This window comes from Nomascus leucogenys, chromosome X (genome assembly GCF_006542625.1).
Source record: "Nomascus leucogenys isolate Asia chromosome X, Asia_NLE_v1, whole genome shotgun sequence".
Classification (NCBI taxonomy): Eukaryota; Metazoa; Chordata; class Mammalia; order Primates; family Hylobatidae; genus Nomascus; species Nomascus leucogenys.
In genome coordinates this window covers 115,864,833-115,879,125 of record NC_044406.1, presented here as the reverse complement: position 1 = coordinate 115,879,125, position 14,293 = coordinate 115,864,833, and the positions used below count along the sequence as shown (strand labels likewise).

The following is a 14,293-nucleotide window of genomic DNA, read 5'->3' as shown; positions in this document are numbered from 1 at the left end:
TGGTTGAAAGTAAGCATCTTCATAAAGGGTCACCATTAAAAAAACATTTTGCACAAAGGTGCTGCATGGGTTGGGGTAGCTCCGCCCCCACCTGAAATCTGGTTTCTGCCACCCCTACTCCAACTCCATGGGAACTCATTGCTGGAAGGTCATCAATGACCTCATGGTGAAATCAAATGTCTTCTTCACAGTTCTCCGGCCCCCGTGAGCCCACACTAGCTGGGCTTTCCTGCGTCCCCCATCACCCTTCCCGGGGCTGGTTCTTCACCTACCACTTCCAACGTGGCTGCTCAAGAATCTCATCCATTTTGGGCTCATTTTGGCTCCTCGGAGATGGGTCCTAAATCTAGAGCTCCAGTCCCAACCTTTCTTTTAAGCTCCTGGCTCACATTTCCAGCGATCTGCTGGACATTTCCACGTGGATGCTTGTCAGCTCCTTAAAGATAGCCCCTCTATCAACAGTGGTTTTTTTGTTTTGTTTTGTTTTGTTTTGTTTTTTTGAGTCAGAGTCTTGCTCTGTCGGCTGGAGTGCAGTGGTGCGATCTCGGTTCACTGCAACCTCTGCCTCCCAGGCTCAAGTGATTCTCCTGCCTCAGCCTCCTGAGTAGCTGGGAGTACAGGCACATGCCACCATGCCCAGCTAATTTTTGTATTTTCATTAGAGCCAGGGTTTCACCATTTTGGCCAGGCTGGTCTCGAACTCCTGGCCTCAAGTGATCCACCCACCTTGGCCTCCCAAAGTGCTGGGATTGCAGGCGTGAGCAACCACCCCTGGTCAACAATGGATTTTTAAATTATTTCCATGCTCACAAAAAACCTTTCCAAGATGACGGGTTGATGGGTGCAGCAAACCACCATAGCACATGTATACCTATGTAACAAACGTGCACGTTCTGCACATGTATCCCAGAACTTAAAGTATAATAATAATAATAATAAAATCAAGCAAACAAAAAGGCCGTCATGACTTGCCTATTTCTGTTAATGGTGTCACCGTTTTCCTGACCTCTTAAGTTTGAAATTTCAGAGCTGTCTGATCGTTGCCTTCACTTCACCCCCATCCCCCTCTCCCATCTCCCGAAGTCCAGCTTGTGGTTTGCAATGTCCGTAAAACCTTGCCTTTCTTCCACATTCCCAGAAGCCTCCACCCTAGTTCAAACTACCCAAGACACACAGGGGCTCCCAGTGTGATCTGTCTCAACCCCTCCCATTTGCCCTTTGATAAAAAGCCCTCACTGACTCTTCCTGGCCTACAGGTAGGGGTGATACTCAAAATACTTAATCTCTAATCCATTCTAAACTTAGCCCTTTCGCTGCTGAAGCCAGTCCAGGGGTCCTGGAGTAGGGATGGGGAGCACTTGAGCTCAGGGCAGTAGCTCCGGAAGTATTTTAAGCTTAGCATCAGCCCTGTCTTCAGGACAAAGCCCCAAGTCCTTGGCCTGCCATCAAGACCCTTCACCTTTGGTCCTAACTGACTTCCCCAGTCAACTCACCCTGCTCCTTCTGCCACCACTCATACCCCAAGGCACTGCTGCAGTCAAACTGATGGATTTGCTGGCCTGTGAACATGCCTCTGTTTACAATTTCCAAACTCTGTGCTTTTGCTCTTATTATCTACTACATATATTCTAAGCATTTTAAACTTGGAAACCAAGATCCTCCATTTATCTTTTACCTGCTCTAGGCAATACAGACAAACTCAACATTATTTACACACTCTTGTGTTTTCTTAATGAATATTCTTCCCTTCTATGTATCTTTTCCTTTAGAAATACAATCCATCGGCCATGCGCAGTGGTTCATGCCTGCAATCCGAGCACTTTGTGAGGCTGAGGCAGGCAGATCACTAGGTCAAGAGATCGAGATCATCCTGGCCAACATGGTGAAACCGCCTCTCCACTAAAAATACAAAAATTAGCTGGGCATGGTGGCGTGTGCCTGTAGTCCCAGCTACTCGGAAGGCTGAGGCAGGAGAAACACTTCAACTCGGGAGGCAGAGGTTGCAATGAGCCGAGATCGCGCCACTGCACTCCAGCCTGGCGACAGAGTGAGACTCCATCTCGAAAAAAAAAAAGAAAGAAAAGGAAAGAAAGAAAATCCATCCACAGCCAGGCATGGTGGCTCACGTCTGTAATGCCAGCACTTTGGGAAGCTGAGGTGGGCGGATCACCTGAGGTCAGGAGTTCGAGACCAACATGGCCAATATGGTGAAACCCCCATCTCTACTAAAAATACAAAAATTAACTGGGCTTGGTGGCATGCACCTATAATCCCAGCTACTGGGGAGGCTGAGGCAGAGAATCCCTTGAACCTGGAGGTGGAAGTTGCAGTGAGCCGAGATTGTACCTAGGTGATCAGAGCAAGACTCTGTCTCAAAAAAAAAAAAGTACAATCCATCCTTCAAGATCTGATTGGTTCCGCTCAATCAGAATGTCCTTCCTATCCTGCTAGTACCAATTAAATTGTGTCCCTCCTTCAAGACTCGATTCATGGACTCTGCCTCCCCAGACCAGCCTGTCCTAAGTGAGCTATTTAAAACTTATTGCAATTGCCACTCTTTCAGCAACTGATCATGAACACCCTGTGACATCTATTATAATCCAAACTGTTACTTAAATCTTCAATGACCTGTACCTATTTAGTGTCCCCAATTAGCACATTACCTCCTTGAGGAGTGGGAGGGACTGTATCAACCACATAACATGGCACAGTGCAAAGCATCAAGGAATGGTTACTGATGGAGCCGGTGGGAGATGGGGACCAAACTTTGAGGTAGGTGACCTCTGACCTCCCCTCTGCACAGGCACTCACCCCAGGTGCTCCACTGCTCTGGGCCTGCCCTCCCTGGCTCAGTGCCCTCATGGTATCCCCGACCCCGCCCTCCACCTTAGCACTCAAAATTTGTTACTATTTTGAACATCCTCTACCCTTAAAGCAACTTCCCTGTCCAGTTTCTTTCCTACTCCAAGTGTGAAACTAGCTAAACTGATTAACCTGTGCTGATACAGTTATGGGAGAGGGCTAGAGGAGAATCTCAGGAGACAGGTTCATTTTAACCAGAGTCAAGTGGCAATAAGTCTCTGCCTTTTCTTGGTTTAATGGAGTCAGGAGTCAATAGATGACCCTCATCTCCCAGCAGCTGATATGTTACTCCCTCCTCTGGGTTCCCACAGCACTTTGTTTTCTTTATTTTTTTGAGATAGAGTCTCCCTCCACTGCCCAGGCTGGAGTGCAGTGGTGCGATCTTGGGTCACTGCAGCCTCTGCCTCCCGAGTTCAAGCGGTTCTCCTGCCGCAGCCTCCCAAGTAGCTGTGACTACAGCTGCGTGCCACCACGCCTGGCTAATTTTTGTATTTTTAGTAGAGACAGGGTTTCACCATGTTGGCCAGGCTGGTCTCGAACTCTTGACCTCAAGTGATCCGCCCACCTCAGCCTCCCAAGGTGCTGGGATTACAGCCCTGAGCCACCTCACAGCACTTTGTAAATACCTCGTATGGCAGCACTTAGCACACTGCAGTTCCTTAATTACGTGTTTATGTAGGGTTCCCCGCCAATAGGCTGTGAGCCTCAAGGACAGGGACTGTGTGTTAGTCGCTGATGTATCCCTAGTGCCTAGCACAGTGCCTGGCACACAGTAGGTTCTTAATAAATGCTTATTGAAAGAAGGAACGGGTCCTGATTTTAATTCTGGGACTTCTGCCCTATGCTATGGCAGGCAAGAGGAGACGGAGGAGGACAATCCACACTTGGGAGCTAAGGCGGCTTTCTGCCCGCTCCTATAACACTGCAGGCGGCTACTTCCTTTGCCCCTGGAGTGTTACAGACATCCCCGGATCACAGGGTCCACGAGGAGCCCAGGGCTGCTTGCCAGCTGTGCGTTGCTGTCACCAGGTGCCACATGCAACTCCTGAACTCCCACCCTTTGTTGCTGCCCGCTTCCAGGGACTGCCTCACCACTATTTCCTCACCCCTGGGTGGGGCTGTGCGGTGGAAGTGTCAGCTCCGGTGGGTGGGGCGGGACAAGAAGTTATTCCGACGGTCACAGGCCTTTCTGATCCCATCTTGTACTCCAAAAGAGGCAGTTGCCTCCAGCTCTGAAGCCGCTGGACCTGGGGTGAGTGAGCTCCTTCCCCTCCCAGATTGAGGTCCCAGCCTCCGAGAACTTCGGGCCCCGGCGCGCCGGACGTGGAGGCCGACGTCCAGCAGGTGGCGCTGTCAAGCCAGCGATGGCTGGAGAGTGGCCCAGCGGGGCCCGGGAAGGGAGGGGCAGCCAGGGTAGGGCCTACCGTCCCTGGCGGAGGCGGCCGCGGCTGGCGTCTTCCAGTCCCCCAATCTTGCCCCTGCGCCTGCAACTGTCCCCGGACGGTTCTGGCCGCCACCAAAGCCCTCCGCTGCTCCGGAGCTTCGAACTTTCCCCTCGACCCCAGCCCCCTTCACTTTCCAGGGGGAATTTAGCCGGCCGCCGAATGCGCTCCCCCATTGGCCAGCCGCGCTCTGGCCTCGCCCCCGGCGCCCCCTCCCCCAGCCTCGCGGACCAGCAGGTGAGCACGCGGCGTCGCAGTCACCCGGCCTGCCCTCCGCTCCCCTCGCGCGCCGCCGCCTTCTACCGTTAAGCGGGAGAGCGACCGAGGCGCCCCAGACAGCCGTTTGCTAGCGGAGGGACCTGACCGTCCGCCGCACGAGCCCGGCTCCCAAGGACCGGCGCGGGGCCTAAAGACGTCGCCCCCAGAGGCCGGACGCTGCGGCTCTGCCGGCCCCGTGGAGCCCCGGCCCGTCCCTGCTGCGGGGTCCAGAAGGCCCGAGCACTTCGCGTCCCCCTACCCAGCAGTTGAGCAGACGCCCCTGGGGCGGACCCCACCCTTCCCCAGACACACACACACTGGTCTTTGCATGGGCGGGACACAGTTAAACACCCACCAGGCCTCCTGGTTATGGGGTTAGAGTATGGAACGGGCAGGAGTTTACCGCCCCATTCCCCACCGCCCCCAACCCCACCTACTCCAAATAGGGATGCGGAGACAATCCCTCCTCCCACCAAGACTTGAACAGAGCCTCTCTTTCAAGCCCAAAGAGCGTTCTGATAAGACCCTCATTAACCATAGGTTCGTGAGCTCGGCATGAAGGAGGAACTAATTTTGGCTAAACAGATCTTTATGGTCCTCAGTGTGATGCTCTGTCAGTAGGTGGGTACATTGGCCTCCATTTGGCTGATGGAGCAATGAAGGCTGGGAAAGACTAGGTTCTCGCCCAAGGTCAGCCTAGGTAGTTAGGAGTGGTGCTGGCTCTTTCCTCTACACCATACTAAAAGGACTGAGAGATCTTTTAATAAGAGGCCACCAAGCCATCCTGACCCCAATCCTGACTGGAGATGTAGATTTAATGCCACGGCCCATACTTCCTGCCTTGATCTTTCCAACCTGGCAGAAGGGCAGTGGGACTCCAGGTAAGCCGTGGGCAAACAACCCCAAAAGCAATAAAACAATCTGCTGTTTGGTTTTGCTTTTAACTCCCCTTGCCTCCAAGCCTTTGCTCAGATTGTCCCCTCAGTTCAAACACTCTTTCCTGCCACCTCTAATTCCCACATTTCTACTTTTTAAAGTATCAACCAGCCATCACCTCTTCTAGGATGTGTTCCCAGGGCCCTTGCCCATCCCTCTGAGCTCCCATAGCATCCTGGGACTAGTTGAATTCTTATACTCACCACATGGCTTTCATAACCTATCAACATGTCAGATTTCTCGACTTAACTGCAAGTTCCAAGCACAGGATCGACCTGAATTCAGAACCACTGTGGGCTTGTTTGGGAATCTGACAAAGGTGACTATTGCATAGGGCCTTGGGATCAGAAAGTGGGGAGAGGAGGGCCAATGAGGAAGATTAATGCTATGGTTCAAAGAGCATGATGCTTGGACCTGGGTCAAGCCAAGCTTCTGAGGCTTGAGCAAAGACAGCAGCTTAGAGTTCACTCCTGAGGACGGCTGGACTCCAGCCGGCCGGACGCACAGATCCCTTTGCCTCTACACTCTCTAACAGGGCTCTCCAGACTCGAAAGCCCCAGTGAGAGGCCCTAAGAGAATAGAGCTTCAAAGACCCTCATGCCAGGCCTCTCGAACATCCTCCTCCTCTCAGTCACTGGTGCATTCTGGAACCAGCAATCACAAGAATCTTAGTTTCTACCACTGTTTTTCAGAAGTGGGAGGAAAAACTGCAAAATCCAGGATGGGCATCTTGCCTTCATGGTAGCTCGGTGGCAGGAAAACAGAACCATGGAAGGCCTGCACCGTGGGCGGGGAGCACTGGTACAACATTGAGGGCAGTGATGAGGCCATGCAGCCAGATGCCACCTCGGCAGGGTGGCCTAGGGCAAGCAGGGGACTTCCTTAAAGAGGCTTATTCCCATAGCCACCAAAGAGAGGGCTACTTCCTCCAACCCTGCTACTCCTATGTAAACAAGGACTGCCCAGGCACGTGCTTCGACCCCAAACCAAAGCAACAGGAGCCAGATGCTCCATTTGCCCCCACTGGCCCTGCCCCCAGGATTTGCCCCTTTCTTTTTCTTTCCAGATCGTGACCCAATGTTCACTAGCCACTCCACCTTGCCTTTATTCATCGTACCCCTTGGGACCCACAGCTGCAAAGCAGGATGGCGGGGGCTCCCCATTTACTGAATCACAATGCCCACCTTCTGAAACCACCAAAAAGTCCCAAAGGGGAGGAGAGAAAAAGAGAGACGGGAGACAGAAGCCCTGACACAGGTTTTTCAGTATGCAAGTGTTTTTGACTCCACAGCCAGTTGCTTAAAATGAAACATAAAGGGCAGCCAGAATATACACCCAAATGCGAAAAAAGGAAAGGCAAACAGAACATGAAATAAACTACACAATACCAGGAACCCCAACAAAACCAACAAATTAAAGTCCAAAACCCCTCAACTTTATATATATATGTATATATATATATATATGTATTTTTTTTTCTTAAAAAGGGAAAACAACTGTTCAAAACCAACTGGGCAGTATGGTGGGGGTGGGGAGCAGTCCTACAGAAGGGGGCTGAGAACTTCCCCCCCAGGAACAAAGAACAAACACAATATAAAGAAAATAACCACCAATGCTCCCGCACGGCTCAGGAGCCTCTAGAGAACAGATTGTCCCATCCTCAAACTGGCTTTTTTTTTTCCTTTTTTTTTTTTAATCTTTTTTTTTCCATTTTCTTTTTTGTTGTTGTTGTTTTAGCACCTGTACAATAAAACTGTACCATCTCCAACCACAGCCGGCCACGGCGAGGCCCTCCTGCCTTTGGATGGTACATACTCTACAAGGATTGTTCGGAAAAATAGCAATTGGTAGAAAAATAAGAAGAGTGGGAGGGACAATGCCACAGAGGGGGCGGGGACAGGGAAGCAACCCAAGCTCCTCTCTCTCACTCGACAAACCCAGCACTGGAGGCCCAGAGGCCAGGGGGAGGCCAGGTGGGGACACCACTCAGCCCCAGGCCCCCAGGCAGGAGTAGAGCAAGGGCTGGAGACCACTTTCTTGCCCTTGCCTAGGAAACAGCTGACGCCTGGATTTCACATCTGGCAGTGAGTCCCAGAGCCCTCTGCAGATTCCCAAGGAGAATGAGGGGCTGAGGGAGGAGGAGGGAGGAGAGGAAGGAAAGGGGCGCTGTGAGTCTCAGAAGGGGCAGGGATGGGGGTGGCTGAGGGCTGGGAGGTGAGAGGCTCAGTATCTTGAGACAGGGAGGCCAGAACGGGGTGGGAGAATGGAGGCAGGAACAGACTCATATTGTGCACTCTGAGGGGGGGCAGTGAAGAAGGCGTGAGGAGGGGGGCACCCTCACCCCTCAGATCCCTTCTCCATGCTCCTTTATTAGAGTAACTTATTAACCCCTCACCTCACAATCCTCCCCTCCCTGTCAACACTAATCTCAAGATAGGGGGCTGCTGCAAAGGGCGGGAGGGGGTGGGTGGGGGAGCACCAAAGCCTCAGGATTTACCCGCAAGCCCCCAGCCCTGGGCCAGCAGCAGCCAGCTTCATTAGTCACAAGTCCATGTTCCCCCACCCCATTCCACCTCACCCCCTCCCCAGTGGGGGGAAAAAACACCTGGGAATAGCTTTGTCAGAGCTCATCAACAAAGAAAAAGAAAAGGAGGTACAGAAAGTCCCTCAATACAACAAGTTGTCTCAAATCGTCACAGTGATACAGACTTATCAGAAACCAATGAAACAATACAAATTAAATACTAATAAAATAAATACTACAGAAGACAGAAGAACACAGGGGAATGGAGTTGGGGGGCGCTCAGAGATCTGGGATTTTCTCATTTCTCCTCGGGACAGGCCAAGGCCATCCAGGGCCCAGGTTTGGTCTTGGTCATAAACAAGGAGGCCAGTCCAAGGGACCCTGGCGCCACCTCCCACCACCCCCGGGACCTCTTGTCCTCAGACATGGAGTTCAACTTTCCACCCCCATCACCAACCACAATAACAATGACGACGACAGGGAGATGAGAACTAATTGTAACCAAAAAAACAAAAACAGTCCAGTCGCTAATGCTGGCATTGATAAGGCGGCTTCTTGTTGGTCCGTATTATTGCCTCATTCTGCAGTCTGGTGCTTGGTGGGGGAAAGACAAGGAGGTGGGGGAAGGGCGAACTCGGAAGGAGAAAGAAGAGGAGGGGCTGTTTTCCCGGTCAACTGTTGCAAGACTGGAATTCCACCTCGGACCCCAGGAGCCTAAGTAGGTCTGGCTCGTACCGCACCAGCTCCACAGTCTCAGAGGAGCCTGGGGGGGATCTGTCGTCCAAGCCTCCAGGCCTCTCGGCAGGGGTCAGCAGCTGACTGGAGGCCACCTGCCTGTAGAACTCAGCCTTGGGCATGGTGGTGATTTCAAAGTGCGGGAACCGGGCCTGAAAGATCCTGGAGGAAAGCTTCAGCCTCTTCAAGACATCGGAAAAGAGGAACCAGTTGCAGGGCCTGCAAAGGCAAGGATGAGAGTTATTGAAGGAGGCTGGAGGAAGCGGTGGGGGCACCGACCCAGAACACTCTGCAAAGCCCACAAAGGCTGCGTGACCACCAATGTCTCCCATTATAACTCACTGCCAGTCTGGCTCCCGCATCCCCTGCTAAACCACAGGCTCCTTGGGTATAGCTGAGGCAAATGTCTCCTCCCGTCCCCTGCAATGCCTGGCCCGGCTTTCAGCTAAATGGTGAGCACGCAATCAGTGACCACCTCTTCCAAAATAACACAAACAGGAGGCAAAGGGGCATTCTAGAACCTAAAACTCTTAGCAGGCTTCTTGGGGACTTAGCCTGCGCCCCTGTGACCTGGCATTTGCCATCTGCTGGGACCAGTCTTTCCCCCGACTCCCACCCCTGCCAACCCCGGCTGGCTTCCCTCTCCTGTTCTTACTCTTGCTTCCCCGGCCTCCTTGCTCTCCAAGATCTTCCCCAGCAGAGGGGGAGCCGTGGAGAAAGGCCTAAACTGCGGGTAATCCAAAAGGCATTTCTCTTTGGCTCTGGAATGCATTAGACAAGTTTTTTCTCCGGCAGCAGCACCATCGTTTCTGCAGGGCCAGAGCTCACATTACAGAGAGTGGAGTCTGACTTTGCTGAGCACACCCGACTGGGTGGCAGCCTGGGGACAGCTGGGAGGGGTGCTGGAGAGGCCGATCCCGGGCCAAACGCTTACATTGACTAATGCGGGAAGAAAACGCTGCCTCCCCACATTAGTGGTCCCAGTTCACAGGGTTTTCCCTCCTCACTATTCCACTACCCCAGCTCCAGCCTTTGCCACTTCTGGCCTGGGCTCTGTCTTGTCAGCCTCCTAACCGGTTTCCCTTTGCCAAGAGTCACTCTTCTGCACCCCTACCCACCCTCATTGGATCTTCTGTTACCATTACAGTTTTCTTTTCTTTTTTTTTTTTTTTTCTTTTTCCAAGACGGAGTCTCTAGGCTGGAGTGCAGTGGCGCAATCTTGGCTCACTGCAACCTCCATCTCCCAGTTTCAAGCAATTCTCCTGTCTCAGCCTCCTGAGTAGCTGGGATTACAGGCACCCACGACCACGCCTGGTTAATTTTTGTATTTTAGTAGAGACTGGGTTTCACCATGTTGGCCAGGTTTGTCTCAAACTCCTGACGTCAAGTGATCCACCCGCCTCAGCCTCCCAAAATGCTGGGATTAGAGGCGTGAGCCACCATGCCCGGCCACTAGCATGATATTATATAAGACCTTCTAACCTCTTCAGCCCAATGTCCACCCAATCTCTCTCCTTCTCTCTCTCTCTCTCTCACACATACACACACACACACACCCCACATTATATCCCCCACCCTACCAAGCACCAGCCACATGATAAAGGACTCCCCCTACTTTCTGAACTTGTATGTTTCAGTGCCTTGCTCTCCATCCTTCTCTCCTTCCAGGCCCAGCTCAGGTAGATACTGTATCACCTGTGAAACCTTCCCCCGGTGTAACTCATTGTTCCTCCATCTCCCATGGTCTCGTGGCATTTGATTCACATCCCTATTGTAATACTACTAACAAAGCCCATTTCTGAAAGGATTGCAAAAGAACCTTAAACTGTGGTTCACTCTGCAGCATAGCAATGGGGGCTCAGGGTGGACTGGAACTTTTTGCATTTGACACCCTTCTGAAACTGTTGGAGTTTTTTATAATAAATCTGCTTAGGACATTTTGTCTTTTATTAGAGTTAATTATATACTTGTCTGTCTACTGCACTAGATGGTAGATTCTTTGAAGGTCCCCAGGGTTTGACCTGGTGCAGCTGTTTAAGACATGTTTATAGAATCAAATGTTCTGTTCCAGCGCCTTAAACATCTAACCAGACCCACGATCCTTATCCCTAAAATGGAACATTTCTCCCAAATGACAGCAAGCTCTTATCTCACATGATTAGGAAATGGAGGGCTCTGGGTTAAGAAAAGGGGACTACAGATATCATACACTTGGACCATCACTTCCAAAGAATGGAAAAATGCCCTGAGAACATTCACACTAGTGATGAGAATTCAGTCTTGCTTTGGTGATTCAGAAGGCCCTTCTGCACCCCATAGGGCCTCAGAGGCATCACTCTACGCTAGCACCCCCAACCCCAACTTCTTGAAGAACAGACATTTTCACAGTGTGCTGCAGCTGTGGGGAAAGGCAGCTCTAGAGCGAGCGCTAGAGGATGTCACGCCAGGAAAACCAGCTTTGCTGGTACCGGGCTCTGGGCTAACTATGTGCCTGCCACCCAGCTCGCTGAGGGGCACGCAGCCCTCCGTGGCCCGTGTTCTGTCCGCACCTAATGCAGACTACTCTGGTCCTTTTACTGCCTGAAGCCCAAGATCCTGTTTCAGAGAGGGAGGTGCTGAATACATTGGAGGAATTAATTAACCGTGCAATACTATATCCCAGAGGCCCCGCCCTGTCCTCAGGGATCAGCTTATGCCCAGAAGAATAAGGACCAAAAGCCCCTGAAACTTGATCCCTACTAGTGCCATCATATATGCTATTTTTATTCTGATCAGGCCATGTGTGTGGGGTGGTGGGGCCGGGGAGGGCAGGGGATGCAAAGAAACTGTGGTCTAATGGTTAGAGCCCTAAACAGAGGCTCTCACTTAAAGACCTCCTCATCCATCGTCTACCTAGCTCCCTGTCCTGTGCACATCATGCTGGTTCACTGACTTATTTTGTTATTTTATTTTATTTTGAGACGGAGTCTCACTCTGTCGCCCAGGCTGGAGTGTAGCGGGCAATATCAGCTCACTGCAACCTCCGCCTCACAGGTTCAGGCGATTCTCCTGCCTCACCTTCCCGCGTAACTGGGATTACAGGCACCCACCACCACGCCCGGCTAATTTCTGCATGTTTAGTAGAGACGAGGTTTCACCATGTTGGCCAGGCTGGTCTGGAACTCCTGGCCTCAAGCGATCCACCCGCCTCGGCCTCCCAAAGTGCTGAAATTACAACTGCTGCGACCGGCTACTGGTTCACAGGATTTTAACATAGAGTTGACATTTTAAAAATAGATATCAAAGAAAAATTATCCTTACAACTGTTCAGAAAAGTATTTGAAATACATGAAGACACCAATCAGAGAGAAAAAATCATGGAGGCTAAGAACAAAAGGGCAATTCAGCCCGCATTCTCCTTCTCTCAACCAGCACTTCCACACGCTGACATGTGGGGAAATGCAACAAGAGCCATGGCCCTGCCGGCTGTCGAACTCCCTCCAGAACCATCAAATAAATATTAAATTGGGTTCAATCTAATGTTACGTGTCAGGTATATTCTATATTCTAGTCTCCTTAAATAAATGGGTGATCCCCAATATAATATGCACAGTCATCTAGGCATCTAACATTACGGCACTGAGAAACTAGGCTGTGGATTACTGAAGGACCCTAGTGGCCCCATGGCTATGGCAACCATATGTCCTGGCTTTTCCAGCAATCTCAACTTCAAATGTTCTATCTGTTTACCTCCAGAAACTACAAAAATGTTCCAGAGATTCTAGCAGTTCATAGGCCCAAGTATCTTTCAGATTATCTTTTATACCCAGTAATAGTGCAAAAAAAGCTTTCCGAGAGAGAATCTAGATTTAAGGTTCAGGAAATGCAGATAGTCAATGTCCATGGAGCCTGCAGACTCTAGTTTGAACATGACTACTCTGGGCTAAAAGGGCAGGCTAGCCTTTGTCATGTGTGATGGCACTTGTTGCCAGGTCTTCACTTCCTCGTGGAGAATTCCACCTTCCCACTGAGTGCCAGGATCCTGACACTCAGTCGCCGTGGATCTCTCAGACACTTACCCGCGGGACACTGAGACTTGGAGGTTGTAGCAAGGGAGAAGAGGCTTGTCTGAGAGTTCAAACATGAAATCATCCTCCTCCATCGGATCGTCTCCTTCTTGATCTGAGCTCCCAGGAGGATTATGTAGGAGGTCACAGGCAAACCCGTCTTTTTCCTCTGTAAGGGGAGCATACAGGGGATTAGGACTCAGATACATGTACAAAACCAAAGAAAAGAAATGCGCCAAGCAGATAAAGGGGCATGGAGGGGGTGGTGGTTGGGAGGTAAATGACAAGGCCACAGGCCCCTAGTCAGGGATGAGGTTTGCCGGTTCCATGGCTCACATCCGTCAGAGGGCACATGAAAGTTCTAGCACTGAAAGAAATCATTATGTGGCCAGAGATTTATTATATTACTCCCCCCCTCCAACTGGAAAAAGCAAGGTGACGTCAAGGATGAGCTGCTCAGCTGTTGGGAGATGGAAGCCTGAAGATACTATCAGCAGACAAGGGCAAGGTAAAAACACCTGTCTTTCTCTAGCTGCAGCTTTCCCAAGCCACCTCACTGCCTGCAGGGCTCCCACGAAACCCAGAGGGGGCCCAGCGGGTTCCTTTCCCCAGCCCACATTCTGGGTGTGGCCGGTTGCATTCCATCTTGACTTTCTCCCCTCCAGCTTTCCCCAAGGGTAGGAGTGGGTGTTTCCTTTCATCTTCAGCCCCTAGCCCATAGGGTGAATGCTAGATGACCACCATGGATAAAGGCCTGCTGGTCTTCCAGGAGAGGAAAGCTGCGGCTAAGGGCTCCGAAGACAGTAGCTATTTCAAAAACTGCGTGTGCATCGTGGGGGCAGGGTAGGGAGGGAATGGTAGGTGTCAGGTGAGGGGTGGGGTCCCTCTTGAGTGTGAGCAATACTGGAATAGGTGACAATGCTCATAGGGGCTTCTGGCAGGGTTAAGACGAAGCCAGGGAGAAGAAAGGGACCTCGGAAGAAAGAGAATTTTTTAAATGCCCAGGGTGGGGAGTGGTAGAGGGCTAGTGAGGGATGGCTATGTCCAAATCAGTGCTGCATTTCCTAGTTTAGACAAATGACTTCTGAGTCTGCAGGGAAGGATGGGTTTGGGTTCAGGTTTGGTCTGAAAGGGTCTGTACGCCACTAAAAGGTGAAGAAGGGATACCACCACAGGGCTGCTCCTGTTCTTGAGAAGAGGGGTGGGAAGAATCCCACTTAAAACTTACCCAACACAGAACTGCTGTAAAAATCCCAGGATACACCAGGATCACCCTCTGCCCGGCCCTGAAGATCCGAGAGGTGATCTGATGAAAGAAGAGCAGGCAGTGAGACAAGGAGGTTAGGCTGGGGAAGGAATGTCCAAGTGAAGTCCATGCGTATGGGGCTAAGGGAACAGGAGAAGGGAAGAAAGGACCACAAGAGAGGCCAGGAGTGACCAGAGAGACACACACTTCCTGTTCTCAGTCAGAGACTGCCAACAAGGGGACA

The 14,293-nt window shown here is 51.3% G+C and overlaps 1 protein-coding gene across 3 annotated transcripts in view; it reads right to left on the bottom strand.

Annotated features, from left to right (window-relative positions):
• Positions 1-6,756: 6,756 nt before the first annotated feature.
• The window catches only part of BCORL1 (BCL6 corepressor like 1), a 51,736-nt gene continuing 44,199 nt past the window's right edge, over positions 6,757-14,293 (bottom strand). For all 3 annotated transcript variants that reach the window (XM_030807371.1, XM_030807373.1, XM_030807372.1), the window contains 3 exons: positions 14,032-14,109; positions 12,816-12,972; positions 6,757-8,976 (listed from right to left, as the gene is read on the bottom strand). In XM_030807371.1, coding sequence (XP_030663231.1) covers positions 8,694-8,976; positions 12,816-12,972; positions 14,032-14,109 — 518 coding nt within the window. In that variant the 3' untranslated portion in view covers positions 6,757-8,693. The remainder of the gene's footprint in view (positions 8,977-12,815; positions 12,973-14,031; positions 14,110-14,293) is intronic.